General features: G+C 39.2%; 1 protein-coding gene across 4 annotated transcripts in view; it reads right to left on the bottom strand.

Moving 5' to 3' along the window:
• The window catches only part of FMN1 (formin 1), a 447,836-nt gene that overhangs the window by 39,181 nt on the left and 381,854 nt on the right, over positions 1-26,801 (bottom strand). For all 4 annotated transcript variants that reach the window (XM_066341834.1, XM_066341832.1, XM_066341833.1 and 1 more), the window contains 2 exons: positions 7,840-7,891; positions 1,262-1,411 (listed from right to left, as the gene is read on the bottom strand). In XM_066341834.1, the coding sequence (XP_066197931.1) occupies positions 1,262-1,411; positions 7,840-7,891 (202 nt within the window). The remainder of the gene's footprint in view (positions 1-1,261; positions 1,412-7,839; positions 7,892-26,801) is intronic.

The raw sequence follows: 26,801 nt of genomic DNA on the forward strand, positions 1-26,801 counted from the left end.
CAGAAACTGAAAGGGTTACAAGTGACTGCCGGGCAAGAGCAAAGGAGTTGGATGTCAAGATTTTTAGGATTTTTTTCCATGTTATTATCAACAATCTATTTTCTTAAAAATGTCACTTAACCATTTCTCTGCTTCAGTTTCTCTAAATAATGGATGGACTCACTTTAATTCCCATGTTCCCAAAGAGGTTATGGTAGAAGACCTGTCAATAAACATATTTAAAACCCTTTGACTTCCTGAGAAAGAAAGCAGGCTATTAAAGCAAAATTCCCCAAGAAAATAGATAGTAATACTGGGTCAAAAATCTCTAAATTTTGATTGCTTTAAAAAATAGCTTTTGAAGGTGCAATATATTTACAAAGTAAATAACAAAGATATTGAGCTAAGAAATTGTAGGTCTTAATGTTTATTGAGATAGAGATGCTATAATTAAATAAACCACTCCCCTTAATCTGTAGAATATTGTTTTATCTCCTTCTACTCCACTGTGAATGACACTCATATGCATCTGTTCTGCAGGAGCAATAGCAAGAACTGTTTGAAGTTGAAATCCATGACACTCTTTGTAGACAGTGGCAACCTGAGCAAAACAGTGATCAGGCAGAAATGCTTTTTTTTCCTTCTGATAAACAGGGCCAAATTCAGTCTCTTAAGAACGAACACACACACTCTCTCCCTCCCTGTATTCAGAGCTGAGGTTTCCCCTCTACCCCCAACTAATAAAATCAGGAGGCTGCAATGAGGCTGAGCGGCACACAGTTTGATGTCCTCAGCAGGATACAGGGAGTCAGAAGTGGCACTGTAAATCCAGAGCGGGGCTTCAACACTATGTTAAGTGTGGCCTGACTCTCCGCGATTTCCCTTTGATGCAAGTTCAGTATATTAATGGGAAAAGCATTCACTTTTATTTGTCTGTACTGTCTGCGACAGCAAGGCTGCCTCATTTAGCCTGGGCCAACATGAAAATCCACAGAGAAGCAATCTGTTGCAAATTAGCACAGCTCCCCTTTCATTTACTAGCTAGTAATTGGAAGGGGTTAAGAAAGTGTAACTTATCAGAGCACCTGAGTGGATCTGCTTGTGTGGACAGCAAGCCTCCCCTGAATTTCCCTAAGAGCCCTGAGGCAATAATCCTTCCCCTACGTCCACTTGGCCTGAAAGACAACCCTGACGCGTGTGAGATGTGTACACTTCGTTAGGTCTGAGGAGGCTGTTTCCTAGACTCCCCGAGGGAGTATTCATGACGCGGTTAGAACCTTACCTTTCTTTAGATATGTTTTTACTCTCCCGTTTCCAAATCGTCTTGAAGTCACTGCAGAACTCATACCACACCGTAAACACATAGTTGGGGGTGATCTCCTTCTCACCAGACTTTGGCTTCATCCCAAAATATCCCACTGTCGTTTCAAAACTGCAACAGGCAGCGAGAAAAAAACAACAACAAAACCAACTGAGTGAGGTAGAGGGTGAAAAACTGTCAACACCAAAGCCCATTAGGGTGAGGAGACGTGCACGGGGGGGGGGGGGGGGGGGGGGGCAGTTTCCCACATGCCCGTTCTCTGTCTCAGGGTGGCTGTGGTTGATCCTGGACCCCAGTAAACCTATTTGCTCAAATCCACTTTCCAAGAAATTCAACTTGGCTGGGGACTCTCCTGGACATGTCCTATCCATATAAAAACCAGCACGAATAATTCCAGGGGGTCTGTAGGTAAAACTTTTTGAGTTTGCTTTTTACTTCAAATCTACATCATGTACCCGCTCCTCACCTAAATTTAATGATGACATGGAACGGTGATGACATTGATTCTGCAGCATTAGCAGTGGTTAGTAGTTAGAGAGCCCATGGGAATCATTAATCTGTGGAGTGTTTCATGGAAAATCAAAACTGTTTCATCCTTATCCTGACATCCCCCGCCTTTGTAATCTGCGGTCAATCACTCAGCACTGGACTCAGTTTTCTCAAGGGTACAATAAGAGACTGAGCCTCTATGATCTTTAAGAAGGCTATGTTTTCAGCTTTATATGATACAAGAATATAAACCACCAATGTACGAAATATACATATAGGTGTGTGTAACTGAGGGCATAGCAAGGTTTGGATGAGAAATCATCTTTGATCTGAATAACTGATCTCCAATCTGGTCCAGACTTGGCAAAGTAGATTCCCAGATATTGCCAAGAACCTCCTGACCTACCCCATGGAGGCTCACGGCACACCAGATTCCCTGGGCCTCCCAAGCAGCCCTTCCTGGAGGCACTAGCTTTTCAGCAATTTATAGCTCTGCACTCAATCTTTCCACCCACCCACCCACCCACCCCCACTCACCCCCACCTACCCCAAGCCTCACAAGCTCATTTGCCATGAGCAAGAACACTTAAATAAATGGCTCCCTTTTCTAGGGTGTTGGAAACTAATCAAAGCAGGAATGGCTGGCCAGGTTTATTACTACTCAATGCTCTATCATCTGTTCAGACAGCATTTTTTTGTGGCCATCCTGAATACAGAGTTCCTAATGGAACTCTATTCAATGGCGATTGTAAAACCCTGAAGCCCTGTTACTATTATAGAGCATACTTTCATCTCGTTCTCAGTTATTGGCCAATATGTATCTCATAAGATTTTATCACATTTCACAGATGAACTGTTAATTGATTCCATGGCTATGATTAGGCGAGATCCAAGCTGGAGCTGCAGCTCTGAGCCCCATAAATTCTTTGTGCTTCTGTAAATAATAAATCTGTTTTTAATGCAAATTAAAACTACTGGTCAGGGAATTTTGGTTCCCAGTTATTAAAAGACTAGAAGTGTATAAGTGGAGAAGGGCAATAACTGCAGTAATTTCTTAAGGGACTCTCTTATAATACCAAACATGCATATTTTGGCGGAAAACCAGCAATGGAAGAAAGTAGCAACGTCCACTTTCATCCAGACAGGACTCCTAATTCTGTGGCAGGCAACATACTGATAAAACCAATGTATACTCTATGCCATATTAATTTTATTTCATTCAAAAGGAAAATTATACTTATCGTAGCATGTACAAGTAGAGAGTTATGCAACCTATAGGAATAGACCATGATTTTCTTATAGAATCCTGGGGATTTAGACTTGGAAGAGACTTACAGGTCAACTTGTCCAATGTTCTCATTTTACAGATGAGAAAAGAGAGACCTGGAAAGACTGTCTCTATTTATTGGCAGAGTTGGACCTATGTCTAGGGTCCCCTGATTCTCGGAGAAATGCTATTTCCTCTTTATCCTTCTGTGGCTCATGCTCACAGTCAAGAAATAAAACAGTGAGTCCTGGCCAGGTAGCTCAGTTAGTTACAGCATCATCCTAATATGTCAAGGTTGCAGGTTTGATTCCTGGTCAGGGCACATCGAGAATCCTGAATGCATAAATGGGTAGAACATTAGATTGATGTTTCTTTCTTTCTCTCCCCCTTCCTCTGTCTCTAAAATCAATCAATTAAAGGAATAAAACAGTTATTATTTTTTCTGTTTCCACTTGAGACACAGTTGCCCCCTGTATCACACATAACATGTGCTACCCCTAGCAGAACGCATTATTACTGTTTTCTCTTCCTTATGCTCACCTTCCATATGGTAACAGATGTATTTGTGCATTAAGAGAGAAAAGAAAGTCTTTCCCTCTGAGTCTCCAAAGGAACAAAAGGGCTCTCTACTTCCCAGCAGGCTACTGTGAAGAGGACAGAAGCTGTAGGCCTTGTGCCTCTTGGGTCACTTCTACACCTCTGGTCTTATTCGGAGCCTAGATCGGAGACCAAGACATTGCACACATGGGTGCTGTGGCAGAGAATGACAGCATTGTTTGGGGAGTTATTGCAGAGCTTGAGAAATGCATCATCATCCTCTGGCTTCACTTTTCCTGACACTAAATTGAAGTTCACCACCACCCTTACCACCACTCCCTCTGGAGAGCTGCAAGGTCCTGCTTACTAACCCTCAAAGGAGGTGAAAACTAAAGGAAAGACAGAATTTCAGCATTTTTTCCTCCTATGTGTTTTGGAAGGCAAGTGAACCTCTTCAGAAGAACCAAAATAAACAGAGTCCCAGAGACGGGCCTGGCTTTGGCACCCTGTCACTGTGGCAGAGAGGAGGCTCCGAGGATGTGCCTTATTTGATCGCAATGCTAGTTAGTCGTTTGCTCCTGGAATAGCTAAGACCTAGCGGTGTGCCTACAACTATCCAGTCAAGTCTAGACTATTGTCCTCCCCAGACAAAACTGTCTTACTCCTTTCAAACTCAATTTTGATTCACAGAAGACTGATGATTGAAAACTTTCTGAAATTTGGGCATGAAAATTATTGATATTTAACAGGCAGGAGAATTTCTCCATAGACAAGAAGTGATTGTGCTTTTTCAAACTTCTGTTTGCCAATAGATGACTCTAATTTTGCTTTCAACTTTAAGAAGTTGATAGATTTCTGATCATGCTTCACAAAATTTTTTTCCTTCCCTCTAAACTATTTCCTGACTCCTTTTCTTCCTGATATAATTCCTTGTCTGATTTGTATCTTTTCAATTCAGCTAAACATTTTTAAAGTACAGACAATGGTTATATCAAAGAGCTCGTGGCCGACTGAATGGTGTTACTTCCACAGTGTTGAGAGGCTGGGGCCGAACACATCCACTTATTGTTTTACATGTGCGCCTTCAGAAACTGCTTGGGAAAAGCAAATATTCCTTTGCCTCAGAGTAAATTGTTTCTCTTGAGAATAAAACATAAGAATTTCCTAAATCTCACATGAATATTGCAACACTGACCAACCTCCTTCAAGAGTGTAACCAAACAACTGTGGTTTCTACATTAAAGATGGGATCGGACATATTTCATGAATGACATGAAAGCTAGACTACCTTCACCACAAAGTCACGGAAAACGCTGACAACCAGAATTTATGACCCCCCTCAGCATGGCTAATGCACAGCAGCAGCTCCAGCCCCTCTAAAGTAGGCCCCCTTTTCCTTACCCAAGAATGTTGAAGAAGTATTAGAAATTTGACATCTGCCCCAGAAACTGAATTTCTGTTTGGCCTGACACCTGTGAGGCCTTGTTGAGGGTCTCTCTTTTTCTAAGTGATAAGAGGGGAGATAGACTTGTGCATGCACCCTGACTGGGATCCACCCAGCAACCTCTACCTAGGGATGATGCTTGAATCAAGCAAGCTATTTTTAGCACCTGAGGCTGATGTGCTCAGACAAAGTAAGCTATCCTCAGTGCTTAGGGTCATGCTATAACCAATCAAGACACTGGCTTTGGGAGGGGAAAGGGAGAGAAGGGCAGAGGGAGGAGGAGAGAAGAAATGGTTGCTTCTTCTGTGTGCTCTGACTGGGAATCAAACCTGGGACATCCATATGCCAGGCTGACACTCTACCTACTGAGCCAACTGGCCAGGGCCAAGGGTCTCTTTTATACATGCTGATTACCTCTATAACACAGACATACTCCTTTTATACAACAAGGAAGGGAAGCTTACTGTGAGAGAAGGCCAATAAAGGGGCAAAACAATCTAGAAGCACAGCCGTGTGAAATCTAGAAGCATTGTCTTGGTTTTCAAAGATTATCATGTGAAGATGATAATCAGGATTTAAGAACATGTCTGCACTTAGAAAGATGCAGGATTTACCTTAACCTTGCTTTCATCTGCACTTTAATTTTATGGGAAAATACAGTGGGAAGCAGGGCAAGATGCTAGTACCTGTCCAAGCACAGCAGACACACTGTCTTCAGGCTTTCAGAACTCTCAGGAGGAAGATGGTTCCTTTCTAGGTTTGTTCATTTTGCATTTAATAAACTCCTCTTATCACACATTTGTAAAACTCATTCTTCCATATATGCTGTTTCCAGCTCTTAGCTCTTATTTAATTTTAGAATTGTACCAGCAGAATTTATCTCAGTTCTCTGTGCTGAATATGAGAATGCCTCAATCTATTCCTACTCCCCCTTCTAAGGAGGGACAGTCCACTGATTAGCCTGGTCAACTAACAAAAAGAAAAACCCTTTGAAGGGATCAGAACTGTGATTACTGGCCTCAAACACTCAATGTCTATTAAGAGAGAGAAGTGCAAACAAGAGGCTTGAAGTAGGGAAGAGGCTGAGTAGCAGACCTCTGAGGTCTCTGACAAATTCCGGAGGAGTTTGCCATTCAGAGAGGTCAGTTCCCTTCTCCCTGTGATAGCCTCTAGGATCTGAGGAAAGGCATAGTGCAGTGGTTCTCAAAGTGTGCACCAGGGCACACTGGTGCACCCTAGAAGATTTCCAGGTGCACCCTATGGTGTTCCAGAGAAATATGTGCCTTTTGGGAACCAAAAACCCAATAGGGTTTTTTGGAGTTTAGATTTTTGGGGGACAGAGGTGTGAGGAATTGGCTGTAAGCTGACAGTCTGCCCAACCCCCCCACCTCACTTGCCTGATTAGGTTGCAAAAGGCTGTTAAGCTGTGGTGCTGGATTGTTTACACTACCCCCCATGTTCCCCAGAAAGACTGGAGGCAAATTTCTTTTATCCTTTGTTTGGTGTAAAGTTAAGATGATATGTATGGTGGGGGTTTTCTGCATTCAACACAATTAACAGTAAAAAGAGAGGAATTCTTCAGTGTATTGACAAGGAAATGAGAGTTTGCCTTTCAAATATATGCCCAAACACTGAAGAAATCGCTAGGACAAATCAGGCTCATGTTTCTCATAAACACAAGAATGAAAAAACTTAACCCATTTGCACCAGGACTTGCCAAATTTACTAAATCTTACTAAGAATGTATCAATACATATAAAAAGATAATTTTTTTGTCGTTTTTAAAATTTTCAACCCCTCTTTTTTACGAATTCTAAAAAGCATAATTTAAAAAATGTAACATAAAAATGTTTTTTAATGTCAAAATAAATTTAATTTTGTTGTATTTATTTTGTTCAATTACCATGAAAGCACGCTTGGACCTTATATTCTTTTCTTTAATATTTGACTTAATTATTATAACATATTTCTCAGAAATTTGTATATAGTGTACCTATAATTATTTGTAGGGTTTTAAATGTGCCCCGACTTCAAAAAGTTTGAGAACCACTGGCATAGTGAGTCTCTTGCGTTTGCAATAATTGGTTTACACTAGTTGTGATACTGAGAAAGATTACATTGTTCCAGACTTCCATGAAATGGTTCAGGAGCCAACAGTGGAGGGGGGCAAATAAATGAAAATAGGTCATGAGATATGGGGCAGATGAGTCACTTCTGGATGAGCTCCTGCTTTTTTAAAAAAATATTTTATTAAATTTATTGGAGTGACATTGGTTAATAAAATGACATCATTTCAGGTGCACCATTCTATAATACATCACCTTAGCTGTACTGTGTGTTCACCACCCCAAGTCACGTCTCCTTCCATCAGCATTTCCCCCCTTTTTAATCTGCTTCTTAAAGGAAAATATTCCCACTACCATTCCACTGCTTTTGCTCCAGCTCTCGTCACACACTGTTACTGCTCATGGGAGCATAGTTGTAACAAATGGAGCCAAAGGAATGGCCAGACATTCCGCTAAGTGAAATAAGTCAATCATAAAAGAAAAATACTGTACTGAACGATTCCACTTACAAGAGGTAACTTGAATAGTCCAAGTCACAGAGACAGATACCAGAGTGGTGGTTGCCAAGGGCTGGGGGAAGGGAGGGGGGTGACTGGGTCTAGAGTTGCCTTTGGAAATGGATGGTGCTTATACATGCAAAGCAGTGTAGAATGGACATGATAGTAATCATCATCACCATCATTATAATAAAATGGCTAGTCAAAGAAAGAACTAGAGCCAAGTCAGAGCTGCTTACCTTTTCTGTGCATTCTCCAAGTGACTTTCTTCCATTTTATGCTCTTTTTTGGCTATAAAAGAGAAATAATTATAATTAAAACACTAAATTAGTAAATTAAAATAGTAAAGTTCTTAGCACATTATATATGCTCAATAAATGACATAACAGGCATTATTAATATCTCATCATCATTAATGTCATTTATTTTAAAATGTAAATTTTATCAAGTTACACTCAGGCTTAAAAGCTTCCAAAAGCTTGCCATCAGCCTTGACGTAACCTTCACAATGTCCCAGAGGCCCCGCAAGTCTGCTGCCTGGCTGCCCGGCTGCCCTTCCCTACACGCAGTCCTTTCCAGGCTGGCTGGCCACCTTGCAGGTGCTTGAGCATATGAGGCCCCTGTGCGGGCCATCTTTACACTTGCCTTTTCCTCGTCCCCGGCACACCTACCCATAGTCTCTGAGCAGCTGGCTCCCTCTCTCCAACAGGTCTCAGCCCAAGCAGCGCCTTCTCTGACCTCACTAAATAAAAGTTCAGCCCGCGCCACACGTCCTCCCCCCTCCTCACCATCTTGTTACCTTTCCCCCCATAGTCTTTATCTACCTGTCAGACTAATTCATTTATTCATTTGTTTATTGTAGGACAACTGACTGTAAGCTCCGGGAAAGAAACAATTCTACCTGCCTCCTTTTTGTGTGCCTTAAATATGGAGAGAGCCTACATAGTAAATAAATTATTTTAGAGTCAAATGTGTATATCGAGTATAGTTTACTTAAAAGAGAGATGCTAGGTTTTCTAAATATAAAACTTTATACACTACTCACAAAAATTAGGGGATATTTCAAAGTGAATAGAAAGTGTTAAAAAATCCCCTAATTTTTGTGAGCAGTATATTTAGAATATAAATGTAGGCTAAAAAAGATTGTGAGAATAAGATTGCATACTATATTCTCTAAGTCCAGTATCTTTCATCTAACAAAAATTATTTTTTATTAATACGATTTGGCTTTGGTAGGTACACCATTTCAGAAAGTCATAGTTGTGGCTGTCTTTTGTGGCATTATTTCCTCCACTCTGCTAGCAAAAATCTCAGTGAATTAGTCTGGTTCTTAGCCAATCATACCCAGAGAAGTAACCTACATCTCATAGGCTACAGCAAGTTTCCTAAAACGTGAAACAAACTGGTGGTTTGTTCTTAACCTCTGATTCTTAGTTACGTGCATGGTCAAACAGGAGGACAATTCTTCGAGGCCTGAGTGGTCCTCCGGGAGCCTCTCTGCTGTTCTCCATCACCAAGTGGCTTCTAACTGGCGGCTTCCATTCTGTGTTAAGTAGACTGTGGTCAAGCCATGACTGCATATGAATTTAGTGACAAGAAATATCCTTCCACAGCTGAATTAAGTATTAGATGAGAATTTGTAATGGCTCTATGGATATGTTTATCTGGGTGACCACAGCATCCAAATATAAAAAGAGGCATGGCATATGGTACAACCTCTGAGGGTTTGGGGGAAAAGAGCCCTCAGAAAAATGAGAAGAACCTAGAGATCTCATTTTTTCCTAAGCCAAGGGTTTATGTACAGAACAAAAAGGTAGCCTCTTCCATTGTACGACCTGGAAGCTTTCTCAGCCTAAAATACTTCTCCTGCTTCAGTGTGTGAAATTTCTAACCATGCTAGTAAACATTTTCAAGTCTTCAAAATGCTCTAAACAAAACAAAAAGACATTACCTGGAAGGAAGATATTTAAAGACTAGAATCACATGTGTAAATTCTAATATATCCAACAAGTAGGGTAACAGAGGGTCAGGTGCAATATCCTAATATTCTACAGTTTGATACCTAGCTTTTCAATACTGGGGCTGACCCGGTCTCAGTACAGGGAAGCCAAACAGGAGCAGGAGGGAACTGGGAAGGCCATGCCCATTGTAGGAAGGGAAGGCACTTGCCTGTGTTACCAGACCTTTTACCCTTTCCAGAAAAGCTAGGATTTTTAAATGTATATTCTCAACTTAAGAAAAAAAAAATGTTTCAAAAACTCGGTATGACAAAGAGTATATTCTGGTTGGTCAACTCTTGCTCTGTAAGCTCTGACTGAAGTCTTTAGTAGCAACTGACATAAAGATATGGGTGGGTCTGTCTTCCATTCCATGGGCCAGACACTATTCCAGGTATTTGGGATTCCCCAGGGGAAAAGGCAGACAAAGGTCTCTATAGAACTTTCATTTTAGTTTAGGAAGATAGTTAAACCTGAGAGAATAAAGTTAAATCTGAGTAATTTTTGATAAACAGTAGCATAAAAAAAAATCCAGAGCCTGGATTGCCGCCTGTAAAGGGAGACTCCGTAGGTCAGTGAACGAGGGCGCCCGTGTGGCGGGAGCGCACCACATCGATGGCGAGAGCGCACCACATCGGTACCAGGCACAGAGTGCAAGAGGCAGCACGGAAATTCAGGATGGCAAGGCTTAGACAAAAACTGTCTTTACCTACAATGCTGGCTGGCAGTGGCCTTGAATCTGTGTGTGGGATTTATTTAAGCTTCTACAAAGCCTCATGGATAGCAGTATTTAGGTGCTTCTTTTCCGTTTAAATTTGGTACTACGTGTGTGGTGGTGGGGAGGGGAGGCTTCTTGGAAGTTTGGAGAAGTTGTCAGATACCGACACAGCACCAGGGGAGACAGAGAAATAACAGGCATCCCCAACCGTTTTCGTTTTTCTCCTCTTTCTTTCACAAAAATGTATCTCGTTGCAGTGAGTTGAATAGAATTATTTTCCAAATCAGGGGACTAAAGAAGTTGCCTAAATAGTTTCAGACAATAAAAGCAACAAAGACAACAAATCAGAGTACCAAAAAAATGAGAATTTTCATTTAATGTTAATTCTGTCTTTCAAACTTCTTTATGCAGGTGACATAGACACTGTGACAATGTGAATAAAAGTTGAGTGGTAAGTTTGCATGATGACCTACCTACAGCATATGATAATTTTTCTGTCATTGGTAGAACAGTGGTGCTTTTCTTAAACTTTAATTTTCTTCATTAAAAAACAAGTTATTTTTCATAATTCTATGTCATAGAAAGAAAGCAACATGGCATCTTTAGAAGGTTTTTTAGTTTGTTTAAGAAATATTTATGTGGACTTTATTTAATGTAGCCTTTACTGAATAAAGGCCATTGGCTTTTGTGTAAAATCTTTGGTGCCTTGGAATTTTGTTTCCTGGTTCATACCATGGCCATTGTCTCATTAGTTATAAAATCACCCCACAGGAACAGTTCTAAAATTCTAAGTTCTCTGGCCTATCAAATGAAGCAGAAATGGCCATTTTTATTCAATGGTTGTAGGCCCAAGGAATGCAAATCAGAATTCAAGATAACTAAATGAAATGCCAAGTTTGAAGTCCAACTCTGCTACTGAAGTGTTGTGAACAAGTTGCATGTACTTTGTGCTCCAGTTTTCTCCTCTGTCAAATAAAGATGATAATTCTTACCTCCCACATAGTTATGAGAACTACATGCAAAGGGAACACAGTGCTTGGCTGAATTGGAATCTTTGTAGTCAGATCTTTGATGGTTTCACATCATGCTGTAGCTAGTGGGGGTTCAACCTTCCAACTGGACAGCTGTCCTGACAAAGGGAAATGCAGGTACAGCATAGTATAATAGAAAAAGCTTGGGCTTTGCGTCAGGCAGATGTGGGTCAAATTTCTGCTCTGCCATTTATTAATTAAAAGAACTTCATGCCTGATCAGGTGGTGGCGCAGTGGATAGAGCATTGGACTAGGATATGGAGGACCCAGGTTCAAAACCCTGAGGTCACCAGCTTGAGTGCGGGCTCATCTGATTTAAGCAAGGCTCACCAGTTTGAACCCAAGGTCACTGGCTTGAGCAAGGGGTCACTAGATCTGCTGTAGCTCCCTTGTCAAGGCACATATGAGAAATCAATCAATGAACAACTAAGGAGCCACAACAAAGAATTGATATTTCTCATCTCTCTCCCTTCCTGTCTGTCTGTCCCTATCTGTCCCTCTCTCTAACTCTCTCTGTCTCTGCCACACACACACACACAAACAAACAAAAAAAAAACAACCCCAAAAAACTCTTGGAAAGTCACTTAATTCTACAGGGCCTTCTTCATAATAGTGGAATGATAAGATCTACTTTGCAAGGTGGTTGTGACTATTGGATGTACTGAATGTGAGGGATAACTGAATAACATGCTAGGCAGTCAAAAATGGCACTTATTACTGATTGGCTAGACATAAATGCTAGCCATCACTATTCTGGCTCTCTGACTTTGGGATGAATAGGATGAAAAGTAATTCATAATTTCCAGCATAATGCTCCTTTCTTTCTTAAGAATGTCCACAACCATACTCAGTGGACGGTAATTTTGCTTGTGATTGCTTTCAAGTTAGATCAGGTGTCCTCTGCTGAAAATCTCAGTTTCCCATTTCACTCACAAAGCAGTGTCCTTACCATGGCTGCTAAAGGCTTTTCTACAGAAGGGTTTTCCTATGTGTGACCTAGAGTAATTGTATTTGCTGTTTCATTCCATTTTGTTTTATTTAATCTCCAGGAACAAAAAAGAGAAACTGACTTACAGTTTTGAAAATAGTTGGGAGTTGAGGGTGGAGAAGTGTAGGTATGAGGGAATAGGTGCTTATTATTATTCTCACCTAATTCTTTTTTGCACTAATGACCATTCAGTTATGCAATCTCTGATCTGATTAAATTGATCACTTCCCCAATATTAAATAAAAGATGATGCAGGGATCTGTTTTTAAAAAGTTTTCTGAGAGCAGATTCCTTCTTTATGCTCTAGACCAGGGGTCTCAAACTCGCGACCCGCCGAACAATTTTGTGCGGCCCGTAGACTAATCCACGAAGTTCAAAATATTTTGGATAAAATTAAGTAAGCCTAGGGGCCTACTTGTATTTTTCATTTCTCTAGCATCCTAGCTAGATATTAGCTTAGTTAACAGCAGTTGTGATGCGAGCTACAGTTTCTGGTCGTTTTGTGACACTGAGTAAACTGCATGTACGATTGTGCTTGTTGTACTGATTTTTTTTTTGTTTTCAACTGCAGTGAGAAAAGTGTTGCATAACAGTTGCCTTTTGTAGACCTAGTGCGGCCCGCCGAACGGCTGTGATCTTGCTCTGTGGCCCACATGCTGAGTTGAGTTTGAGACCCCTGCTCTAGACTCTTTAGTGACCTATTATAGTTTCTCCGCATGGCACAATAAATCCAGTTTTCTCTATTGACACCAAATTGTCAAACTGAATGCAATCCCTATCAAAATGCTAATGGCATTTTTTCCACAGAACTAGAATAACTAATCCTAAGAATTTATATAGGACCACAAATAGCCAAAGTAATTTTGAGAAGAAAGAACAGAGTTGGAGGTATCATATTACTTGATAGTAAACTATACTACAAGACTACAGTAATCAAAACAGCATAGTAATAGCATAGAAACAGACATATAGATCAATGGAACAGAATAATGAGCCCAGAAATAAACCTATGCCTATATGGTCAACTAATCTAAGGCAAAGGAGGCAAGAATATATATACAATGGGATAACAACAGCCTTTTAAATTAATGGTGCTGAGAAAACTGAGTAAATATGAGCAAAAAAAAAAGAAGCTAGGCCACTTTCTTATACCATACACAAAAATAAACTAAAAATGGACTGAGGACTTAAATGTAAGTCCTGAAACTATAAAACCTCTATAAGAAAATATTGGCAATAAACTCTTTGGCATTGGCCTTACTAAATTTTTTTGTTTTTATATGTCTCCTAAGGTAAAGACAACAAAAACAAATATAAACAAATGGGACTACATCAAACTAAAAAGCATTTGAGCTACAAAGGAAACCATCAACAAAACAAAAAGGCAACCTACTGAATGAAAGAGGACATTTGCCAACAATACACCCAGTAAGGGGTTAATATCCAAAATATATAATGAACCCATACAACTTAACATTAAAAAAAACACACAAACCATCCAATTAAAAATGGACAGACTATTGGTGGGATTGTAAATTGGTGCAGCCACTATACAAAATGTATGAAGGTTTATCCATAAATTAAAACAGACCTATCATACGATCCAGCCATTTTATTTCTGAGTAGTTATCTGAAACACTACTTTGAAAATACTAGGCACCTTTTGTTCACTGCAACATTATTTACAATGACCAAGTTATGGAAGCAACCTAGGTATCCATTGATAGATGGATGGATAAAGAAGAGGTGGTACATGCATACAATAGAACATTTTTCAGCCATAAAAATGTATGACGTTTTGCTATTTGCAACAACAAAGATGGACCAGAGGGTATTATGCTAACTGAAATAATTCAGACAGAGAAAGACAAATACCATGATTTCACTTACATGTGGAGTCACAGAAAACAAATTAACAAACAAAACAAAAACAAACTCAGAGATACAGAGAATAGACTGATTGTTGCCAGATGGGAGGTTGGTTGAAGAGATAGTGAAAAAGGTGAAGGGATTTAAGAACTACAAATTGCCAGTTTATAAAAGTCACAGGGATGTAACGCACAGCATAGGGAATATAGTAGACAATAATATTGTAATAATTATGTATGGTCAGATGGGTACTAGACTTACTGGGTGATCACTTCATGAAGTATATAAATGCTAACCACTTGCTGTAGACCTGAAACTAATACAATATTGTGTGCTAACTCTTAATTGGGAAAAATAATAATACCCTGTAAAGGCAAACTGGATTACACCACTGTTTTGCTTAACATGTTCACTAGCTCCCCCTCTGTCTAGGGGAAGAACACACATGCAGAGTAAGCCATTCACAATCCGGTTCATGCTACTTCCCACTACACCCTCCATGCTCCTATCCATTGCTCCTCCACCTGTTTTTATTTTTATGCTTTTATTTGGGGCACACTGCTTCCTGTACTTTGAATACTTCTTGCCCTTTGTCTTTCTTCTTCCCAAACATCCCCATTGTAAAAGTCTTTTCTTTCTTCAAAAACCAAGTTTTGAAGTCACTTCCTCTCTGAAGCCTTCCACATGGGCCTCTCCTTCAAGAAGAGCGGCTCTCTCTGTGGAGCTCCAGCAGATGGTGCTCACACGCAGGGGCAGGTGCTGAGATAACCTGCCATGGTCTGTGCGTCCAATGGACTCGGTGCTTCTTGAGGGCAGCCACCAAAATTGCTTTCATCGTATTCCTCTCAACTAACACCGTACTTCACTTAGATCACAGATGGATAAGCAGGCAGCAGGGGCCCCACACCAACAGAGCCTGGTCCCTGCTCATCATCTCCCTGCTGGGGGACCACAGCCCAGTTCCTGGCACAGCAAGTTCTCATCTTCTATTTTCTTTTAGCAATAAAACAGAAAAGAGTCCAGCAGAGAGAACTATTTTTCATCCTGTTGAATCCTGTTTTAGATTGATATATTATTTAGATTGATATATCACAGGCACAAATAACATTAAACCTTGAGTTTTGCCTGCTTCAGGTGAAGTTTTTAAAATACAGGGTGGGGCAAAGGTTGGTTTACAATTGTTCATATGGAAAATAATATAATAATTAATAAATAATAATGCAAGTATAAACTCTATGCTTCCTGTACTCACAACTGTAAGCACACTTTTGCACAAACCTGTACAGTTAAAAAAAGTAATATTTTCATAAGTAAAATTACACTTCCAGAAAATATTCAGACTAGGACTATTCATCATCTAAACATAGCAAAATATCCAAACTTTAACCTCAAGAAGGTGGCATTCACGTACTTGAAAGCAGCTGAAGGAGGTCACTCCTCAAAGAAAGTGGTGTTTCATGCCAAACACAATTAAGTCATATTTATGGATGCCCATCTGGGAGGTAGTAAAGTGTGAAATAAGGGGACGGGACAGAGGTTGGAATATCTTCCTAGGATTCTTTACACAGTCTATTACACTTTAATATACCATGGTTTATAGACCTGACATGGCTGGTATAAACCAACAGGACGCACAGTAAAGAAGCTGTTTTTATTACAGCTCTACAAATAGAGGAGCCAGGTGATGCTAACAGGGAAACAAAGGGACTGCGCTCCACTTCATGTGGTATCCATCTGATGAGAGCACGGCAGTCATTTTTCATTTCTTAGAAAATAGCCCCGTCATGCGCTTCCCAGGAGGAAAGAGCGCTTTCACCAACACAGGAACAGCACCTGACAGTGGAAGCAGGCATGACTTTTCAACATTTAGGTGAGAGGGGAAAATAAAAATATGTGGACCACTGAGTTTTGGAGAGGTCATGTTCTCACATTTCTTTCCTCTTCCTATGCTTGCCCACAGAGGATGATACTGTCCTAGCTAGCCTTCCTAGGTTATTAGTTTTCCTGGTTGTGGTTCAATTAGAAGAACGATCATTGCAGGTCTCGTTGTAGGGTTTGCATTTGCAAATGTCTTGTTGGACAGGGAATCTGAAGAGCATAAGGGGCCACCTGTGAGATTTCCTGTATAAATGGGTAGGAGGCTATGTAAAAGCTTGATATTAAGATTCCCAATATATGGGTATAATTTGCTTTCCAGGTCACTTGTCCAAGGCTAAAGTGGACTAGAAAAACTGAGCCTTTTGATGACAGTACCAAGACCTTGTATCGGAAGACTTTGAAGAGTCTTTAAATCAAAGGAACCCACATAAAAGGAGTCTGAGAAATCATTTAGCTCTCAGGTGGACATTTCAGCCGAGATCCTCTTGTGTTCAATCAGACTTTCCAGATCTAATTGTTGTCATCATTTTTATCTGCTGTTTACGGTTGCCCTTTATAAATGAACCTGAATATTTTTATGAGCATCAAAGAAAAGCGAAATGTTGGCATCACCTAAACCTGGGCACCTGGGGCCTTTCTCAGCCAAAGTTCTTCTGAACTGCAGAATCCAAAAAATGATCTGAACACTTAAGCTCTCAGTCTCTTTCCCGCATGCGCTTCTAGATGCAGAGCGAGATGCCCACTCTTTCCAACAGCCGCTAGGGCTTAATTCCTCCACAAAAGATTGGAAAAAAGTCTAGATGCAATCAAGCTTACAAAGGAATTATGATTTTGAGTTATTTACATTGTTTATATTTCTAAACTCAGGCACGATGATATTCAATACCTCATAATAATATCTTACTGCTGTAATAAGTTTAATTAGAACTATCTCCCTGACTATACAATGGAAAGAAGTATTCTTTTACCTTGTCGTGACTGTAATCATTATTTGTGTAGACGATGAACACAGTTTAAGAGACTACAATATCATTCTAAGTGTTCATCAAATTATGCATCTGAGTTTTCTCTATAGTAACTATTGCAAAAGTGAACATGCTATCTGTTCATGATTCTAAGAGGTAACCAGGTTATGAGTATAACAAAAGTAAATGAAATAAACTTATCAACCATTTATAAATGACTTATGAGTCAGCCTATGAGTCAGCCCTTTGTAAAAACTGCATGACTCTTTTTTTTTTTTTTTCAATATACCTTCACCTTAGATGAGACATGTGCCCCTATAGGTAAGTTTTTCAACCACTCACAATAATGACACAACACTCAATCATTAGACTTGCTGAGGAATTTTGCTCATTCTTCTTAAGGGCAACCATTTAGTAGCTGCTGACATGGTACTATCTTGCCCCTTGGCTGCTGTGTAGTCTGGTGAAGTCCCTCAATGCTGTACAACTATCTGTACACAGCAATTCTCTGGCTTCAAGGTGATGCAGATGAAATTACTTGAAAAAGCTGATAAGGCCGTATAATCTATAACTGAGTCCAAAAATTTAATTTTATAAAAAGGAGAAAATGGACATCCAAGTTGATGAAGTGACTTTCCTGGGTCATATTAATAGTGTCAGAATCCAGGTCTCTTGACTCCTAATCCGATATACTTTCCAATGCACCCTGCTACTTCCCAGGGGGCGGGAGGCAGTGTTTCTCTCCAGGATTTTCAACCATTAAGGTGTTAGCTTTGCGCTGTACTGTCCTGTACATTTTCCATAAAAGCATATACATCAGAGAGAAAGTGTCAAGATGGAATTTCAGCTTTCACTCTAAATTTCCTGACTCTTGATGCTTTAAAACAGACCATGGGGGTTAAATTTTAGAATGATCTGGTGAGAGGCTCATTAACATTAATGGGAGTCAGGTGGCTGCAGTCTCAAACAGGGTCTGAAATTCTCCATGTTATCTCATCTTCTAGGCCCATATGGACCTTTGACTTATCAGGATTAATAGAAGTAACATCTTTTGTAAAAATATTTTTTCTTTGTCATTTTTTTCATAGATACTTCTAAATAAGCACACTTAGAAAATATGACTTTTGCCTGGAGAAGAATTTTACATAAATCCTGATTCCTGTGGTGTCTACCTTGTCTCTGCCATCTCTTTCCCATTGGGAGGCTCAGACTTTCTGCCATGCTCTAGAATTTTTTCAGGGGTCACGGAGGAAGAGTAAATTCTGCCCATAGCTTCATCATTTAGGGAGCAGAAACCAAATGAATCATCATTTAGAAAGTGCAAAGAAGCTAGATTTGTAAAAGTGGGCCACCTCCACTTTATTCCATAAAGCAGTGGTCCCCAACCTTTTTTGGGCCACGGACCAGTTTAATGTCAGAAAATATTTTCACGGACCGGCCTTTAGGGTGGGACGGATAAATGTATCATGTGACCAAGACAAGCATCAAGAGTGAGTCTTAGACGGATGTAACAGAAGGAATCTGGTCATTTTTTAAGAATAAAACATTGTTCAGACTTAAATATAAATAAAACAGAAATAATGTAAGTTATTTATTCTTTCTCTGTGGACCGGTACCAAATGGCCCATGGACCGTTACTGGTCCGAGGCCCGGGGGTGGGGGACCACTGCCATAAAGAACCTTCGTGAAATTTCAAAGACAATGGGGTTTAGGGTCATGAGGCTATAAATGACCACCTAGTGATAAATGGCAGGTATACTAATATTGGAAGAAGGTCTACTTTCCCATTTACCTCCATCCTAGCTTGATATTAGCATTATACCCCAATGGTGTATAATTTCTGAAAGGCGTAGACTGTGGTTTTCACTTTGTATACAAAATGCTTAACATTTGAGACTGTAAACTTAGTGTTAATAAATCAATACCTTGTTGCCCCATTAATTGGTGAGAATGACTACAAAAGCAGCTGCTAGTCTGAATTCGAAGGCAGGTTCAGGAGCAAAGTGGTAACAGGATCTGTGCTCATTTCTTCTTTCTTATTTAAAGTAGTGCTCTTTAAAAGCAAGGCCCTCATTTATTTTGTTTTCTTTTTATTTCATAGAATTTGAGTACTTGATTTTCAAAATAGCTTCCTTTAAGCACTGCATTAACAAATTAGAAAAAAAAGTCCACCAGTTGGCTTCTTTGGGTTTTCCATATTTGCCTCTGATGACTATCCATGTAATTGAGGGCCAACATTTGACACTTTGTACCTTACCTTGTTTGTCTGTATGCTGGATGAAATCAGACCTTATACCTAAGAACTTTGGAGCTAGAGGAAATGTAAGAAATTTCCTACTTTAACCTCTCATGCTACAAATGAGCTAAGTTAAACAACAGGGGACTGGATAAATAAATATTAGATTTATGATAATAGAATAGTATACTGAACTGTGTGTGACCCCTTCCTTTCAGCCCACCAGCCACAGCTAATGGGAACCAAGGAGAGTCAAACACTGGCTAATTAGTTGGTTATGAAGCTGTTTAATATAAGTGACTAAAATAAGATTCATGGTTATGTCCTGGCCAGTTGGCTCAGTGGTAGAGCGTCAGCCCTGTGTGTGGATGTCCCAGGTTCAATTCCTGGGCAGGGCACACAGGAGAAGCAACCATCTGCTTCTCCACCCCTTCCATTTGCTCTCTCTCCTCTCCTCCCGCAGCCATGGCTCGAATGGTTCGAGCAAAGTTGGCCTTGAGTTCTGAGGATGGCTCCATGGCCTCTGCCTCAGGCGCTTAAAAAAATGGCTCTGTTCCTGAGCAATGAAACGCAGCCCCAGATGGGCAGAGCATCATGGGCTTGCTGGGTGTATCCCAGTCAGGGCCCATGTGGGAATCTGTCTCTCTGCCTCCCCTTCTCTCACTAAAATAAAAATAAAATAAGATTGATGGTGGTGGCAACAATGGTGATGATGACGATGACAATGATGATGATGGACATTCACTGAACACTGAGTGTATGACAAATAATATGCTAAGGGATTTACATAGATCATTTAACCTTTTCAATGCACATATCAGATAGGTTCTACATTGTAGGTGATAGTGGAGCCAAAGCTTCAAATTGCTCTATTACTTTCTAGCTGTTGGCCTCGGACAAGTCATTTAACTTGTTTAAGACAGTTTTCTAATCTACAAACAAAGGTAATAATCAGATCTATATTAAACAGATATTGTAATAATTAAATGAGATGTTTGTAAGGTGCTTAGCCATTGTACCTGTCACATTAGCTCAGTAAATGTAAATTATTACAGTCATTACAGCCATCATCACCACAGCAATTCTTTGTCATCCAATAATGTTTGCTTGTTCCATGTTTTCCTGGGTCCCCATGTGACTTGTCTGAGTGATTGAGCCTCCTGTTCTTCCTTTAGTAACCTATATCCCTCTAATAAACCCAAGACCTGAAGCAAATGTACTAGATCCAAATGCCTCAAATTATGCTTTCAAATGAGATCATGAAAAAATTCTATGGCATAGTTATAAGTGCAAACTTTAGAGGATAAAGCAGTAGATATGGTGCAACTAAAATTACATTAAAATTTATAGTACAGAAATAAATGATACATCTGGTTGAAAAATCAGAAGTCATACCAAAATATTACAGTTGCTATTACTGCCTTACTGGTTAATAGGCTTTTTGTTTTTGTCTTTTTATATGCTTTTAATTGTTGTTTGAAGAATTAGCATCATTTACTATAATAAGAAAAACAACAACAACATTAGATGCTATTGGGAACAGTGGCAGAGCATACTGAAAATGAATGACTTGCCTAAGGTCATACAAGTAGTTTCGGGCAGAAAAGACAGAAGTTGTCTCTTTATTTCAGTCTAGTTTTCACTATGACACATTGTTATTCTTTATATAAAAATCATAAAACTGTCACATCATTGCACAGTCGACATTTGGAGGAATAAGAAGTCAAAACAGAAAAACAAACACTTAAGTTAAATTTAAGAGAGCATAGTCACCTATATTAAAGTCCTAAAGTCCTTTATTTATACTTTCCATACACACACACAAATGTGAAGTTCTATGATCTCTCTAAAGTAACCATCCACATATTTTTATAAATTGTCTAGAAATATATTCAATATGAAGAATGGTTTTAATCACATTTTAAAGACTAAACCTCAGATAAAAAGCTGTTACGCATGGTCAGAGATCTTAATAGCTTAAGATTGATCTGAACTAATCAAAAATAAAGGGGGGGCATACTCATGTATCAGATAAAATATAACATGGCACCCATACCTTTACAGAGGAGATTTCTCCTTCACCTACTTATTTATACTAAACCTCTGACATGTTTGTTCGTAAGACATTTGTTAAATAATTGAAGCTCTCCCTCTAGATAATAAGTGTTCAGGTATTTAGCAGGAAACATGAATGAACCACCAGAATGTCCAGTAAGAAGCTACAAGTGAGGGAAGTGGGGAGGAGAGCAGTAAAGAGGAACAAATATAAGGTGACAGAAAATGATTTGACTTTGCGTGATGGGTATACAACATAATCGACTGTGCAAATGCTATAGAAACATTTACTTGAAACCTATGCACTCTTTTAGTGTGTGTGTGTGTGTGTGTGTGTGTGTGTGTGTGTGTGACAGAGAGAGTCAGAGAGAGAAACAGATAGGGACAGACAGACAGGAACGGAGAGAGATGAGAAATATCAATTCTTCGTTGCGGTTCCTTAGTTGTTCATTGATTGCTTTTTCATATGTGCTTTGACCGCGGGCCTTCAGCAGACCAGGTAACCCCTTGCTCAAGCCAGCGACCTTGGGTCCAAGCTGGTGAGCTTTGCTCAAACCAGATGAGGCCGCGCTCACGCTGGTGACCTCGGGGTCTCAAACCTGGGTCCTCCAATCCCAGTCCAATGCTCTATCCACTGCACCACCGCCTGGTCAGGCTGACACCCCACTAAATTTAATTTTCTAAATAAAATTTTTTTATAATCACAAAACACCCATTGCTACCCTTAAGCCAGTCTTCTTTTTGAACCCTGGCAAAGGCTAAGTGTATTTATTAGAAAACTGGATTTACAGAGCCATCGTATCTGAAAAAAGTCTGACTTCCCTGACATCTGCTACTGCTCTAAAAATTAAAATACTTTATCTACTTTTCTTTCATATGGTCAAGAATTTGTTGTAGCTGGGGATTTACACTGGTGGTCCACTAGAAATGGAACCCACGTATTACCATAACTGAAGTAGTTGTGATGTTATCAAGAATCTTTGCGCAGGGACAGTAAGTAGTAGTCTGTTTCTTGGGAGATATTTCCAAGAAAAGAAAATTCCTGGGAGAACTGGGATTTCTAAAAAAGATGCTTCAGAAAATATTTTCCATATTGAAGCCCATTTAATTTGTTCCACCAGTAAAGTTATGCAGGAAGACCATTAGCACAGTGATCCCAATCAGAGTCAGTAAAAGAAAGCAAAGACATGAGGCTTGGTTTTTAAACTGACCACACTGCTTATAAGACTGCAGAGGTCGAAGTGCTGATGGTGAGTTTAATAGTATTCAATAGTTGTTATCCTCCTATTTCCTCCTGTTTCTTTTTTCTATAAATCCTTATATTTTCAAAATACATATTTTCAAAGGTAATAAATCCTTATTGTAGAACATTTGGATATTTGAGAAAAAAAGTAGTATATAGCCTTTTGTAAGTAAGGCTATATTAATATTTTGATTCATTTCTATAAATGTAGGTATATATTTATAATCAGATACTCATTTGAGATTTTACATAGCTGAGATCATAATGAATATATAATTCAGTTTCTTGCTTTTTTTATTTAACATGTCAAGGCATAGGTCAACATTGAAGAATACTTTCATTGATAATTTATAATTCTTGACAATAATTGTTGAACAAATAAGCTTTTATTCCAAAGTGGGTATGGGACCTATTTAAATAAACAAAATAATTTTCTATAAACCCAAGATAGTATTTCAAAATAATTTTCTGACAGTATTTCTTAAATGAGACCTTGTAGGAGAGAAATGTTTGATTATAAAGAACTATTAAAATATTATCAAGTATAATTAAAACAGATTTTAATCTCTTGATTTAACTTGGAATCCATCGCTTTACTCTTTAGTCTTTCTCCTTTTGAGGCTTAGTAGAGAAACGTTTTAGATAGTCACAAGTATTAAAATCGTGTTTAATGCTACAAGGGAAGTTAAAATGCCTGTCCAATATGCTTGTACCTAACATACTTGTTCTGTATTTGAAAAATACAGGATTAATAGAATCTTGAATAGGAAAAGATACTGCGGGTCAGTATATGCTTGGAAGCAAGTGAGAGGTCTCTGAGCGTATGACAAGTCACACACACACTTGATAGGAAATAGGTCTCCCTTAAAATCTGAGAGGTAGTAAGCGATGTTCAAATACTAAGCAAGTTGGAGAAGTACCACTGTCTCCTTTAGGCAGGAGTCTGAAGTTAATTGTGCAAATGGCATAAAGCTGATTTTGGGAAGGAAAGGGGAAAAAAAAAACCCACCTCATGAAACCAGAGGCTTGAAATGTTTTACTGGAGAAAAACCATAGCATTACCTTCTCCTGTGGGATGATAACAATGATTTATGAAGCTGAAGTCATTTCTTGTGATTGCGTTGCGGGGAGATTGGTTTCACATGATCTGTGAAGCTAGGCAATGGAAGCTGAAGAAGAACCCACATGTTCAATTGAGGCTCGGATCTGCTCTCTTCAAGGGGATTCCAGAGCTCCGAGGAGGGGGAGGAAAAGCTATTGCTTTCTGATCCATGAACCCCCTTCTCCCCTCCCACAAGCTCATTAGGTGGACACACGGCTCTCTTATTCTCTCTTTCCTTTTAAAAGTATTACTACTTCTGCTGTGTGGGAGTAGAGGCTCATTGTAAATGCACAGCAGGATAGTAGCAAAGCCTAGATTAATTCCCCATGGATTTATATGGGTCGTTCTCACCCACGATGACTTGTACCATTTCAAAGGTGCTTATGCTGCTGTTTTTACGGCTGGTCACTAACTTTATTCTGGCATATGGCAGTTGGCGCCATGACACGGAGCGAACATTTTATACCTGAATTAAAGTGGCTATTTGACAGTTTCTGTCAGAAAGTTCAGAGCAAAGAATTTGTGGGACAAGATTTATTGCATATTTTATATGGGACACATCTGTTTCTTTGCTAGCTTTGTTCCTTCCTTTAAAAAAAAACCTAAAGACGTTTCCTAAAGAAATATAATGACAGATAGAAAAATAAATTTCTAAGGTAGAAGAAAAATACGGTCAAAAGTTGGGTATTTAGGACCTAATTAAAGAACAAAACAAAACCAAAACACCCACTTCTCATTTTGAGAAGGAAAAATGACTCATAGTCATGAATAAAAGCTCAGCTGAAACAATGCCGTTATCATTGGCAATTATATTATGGTTGGTTCAATGCCATTGATATAATGAAGTTAAAAATTTAAGTGCATAACCTACCATTTTCTGCATACTTGCAACAGGACTGGAAAGAATCATCTGCCTTTGATGTACTTTTAAAGATTTTGCCATCCCAAATGGTGGACTCAATAAGTCCAACCACATCAGCGTTACACAAAAAAAGATTACAGATGTTTAAATATTTAAAATCGATATACCTAAAGATAAACGCAGACAATTTGCAACCAAAATTCATCACCACAATGTGAAGGGCCGTATATAAACTTCATCCCCATCTCAAAACTCTTCCTATTGTAGCAAGTGAGCACTGTAACAGAGGTTCGTGGTTACATAAACACTGGGCTCAACCTGGAACCTGTATTAACAGACAGACTATATATATATATTTTAACTGCCACGGGAGAGCCTTTAACACTGAAAACTGAAAAACTGAAAACAAAACTTCTGCTTAAAAATTCTGAAGAATAAATTTTTAATTACTTTGGGTAATAGTCCTTCTCCTGATAAAAATACGAAACATTACAGATGAGGTCCTCTTACACAGCCTTCTGCACCTCACCCTCCATTACCCCCAACACAGTCTTACCCTTTCCTCAGGCTCAACTACTCTTACTGGTCAGAAGTTTAACTTTCCAGAACTTTTCAGTGCCCTTATGCAAATGTGCAAGGTTTTCTAAGTCAGATACAGAGAAGAAAGTTTGCTTGCTGACCAGGTATGCATGGTTTTAATTTTAGTTGAGACTGTCCAATAGCCCTCTACAGTTAAGAGTACCACGTTATATTTCTAACAACCAGTAAGTGATATTATCAAACTTTCATCTTTGCAAATCACACAGATTTTGGAACATAACTTTACAATATGTATTGCAGCCTGACCTGTGGTGGCTCAGTGGATAAAGCATCGACCTGGGAACACTGAGGTCGCCGGTTCAGAGCCCTGCACTTGTCTGGTCAAGGCACATATGGGAGTTGATGCTTCCTGCTCTTCTTTCCTTCTCTCTCTCTCTCTCTCTCTCTCTCTCTCTCTCTCTCTCTCCCTCTCTCCCTCCCTCCCTCCCTCCCTCCTCTCTAAAATGAAAATAAAACACACACACAAAAATTACAATATGTATTGCAGACATCTTTTCTCATTCTTTTGCTTGTCTTTGTTTACAGTGTCTTTAATTTACACATTCAATTTCAAAGTAGTCAAAGTAATAGGTACTTTCTTCATGTCTTTTGTTTTTTAATTCACTTAAAAGGCCTTTGCTATTCCAAAGGGCATAGAGATGTTCCATATTATCTTCTATATATTTTTTCTTGTGCCTTTTTATATTTAGTTGATTAATTATTCTGAATTGTGTGGGGCAAGTCTCCTGTTTTTGGAAACAGAGAAGCACTGTTCAAAGAGCATTAGTTTTGTGAGAGATAGTCAGTGCATGCAAACGATGGCGGTTTTGGTTCCTCTCATATTTAAACATATCCTTTCTTTTTCCTTTGCATTACCCTGGCCAGCACTTTCAGCTACTGGGTAAAGTCGACTCTTTGTGTTCAGCATGATTATAGACGCGTCTGAACTTATCTCCATTGGGTGTATTTTTGCACTTTCATTTACTGGTTTTTCTAGTGATTTTCTTTCTCCCCTTTCCTGACTTTTGTTGGATTTATCCAATTGTCCTTGCTTCCCATCCCCCCCTTAATTTGATAAGGACTAATTTAACTTTTTGATTGGCAAATACATTTAAGTTTCAACACTTGTAACAGATTCTAAGAGTAACTAGAGTTAATTATGGCTCGATACCCTAACTCTGAACAGCAGAAAGGTGGCCGATCTCCCTCTCTCCCTCGCCAATCTCACGGCCACATGCTATGCCACATCGCATGCTGACAGCATCTGCAATTTACTTTTGAATTAGCCAAAATAAATTTTTTACAATTAATATTTAATCATTATTTTACAATTTTATTTGTTCATTATACCTTTTGCCACTCCACTATTCCCTGGATTCACTTTCTCATTGAAGGAGAGCAACCTTAAGAGCAGATTTTAAAACAGTAAACCTCCTAGGCTCTGTATTTCTCAAAAATTCACTTTTCTCCATTCAGATGATGGTTTAACTAAATATAGAATTCTATTTCAAAATTACTTGCCTTTAGAATTTTATTGTTTTACTTTATTGAATTGTTTTTTGAGAGAGAGAAAAAGGAAAAAGGAAAAAAGACAGAAAGAATGAGAGATTTGTTGTTCCACTTATTCATGCATTCATTGGTTTTCCTGCATGAGCCCTGGCCTGGGATCAAACCCACA

This window comes from Saccopteryx leptura, chromosome 6, assembly GCF_036850995.1.
Source record: "Saccopteryx leptura isolate mSacLep1 chromosome 6, mSacLep1_pri_phased_curated, whole genome shotgun sequence".
Lineage (NCBI taxonomy): Eukaryota > Metazoa > Chordata > Mammalia > Chiroptera > Emballonuridae > Saccopteryx > Saccopteryx leptura.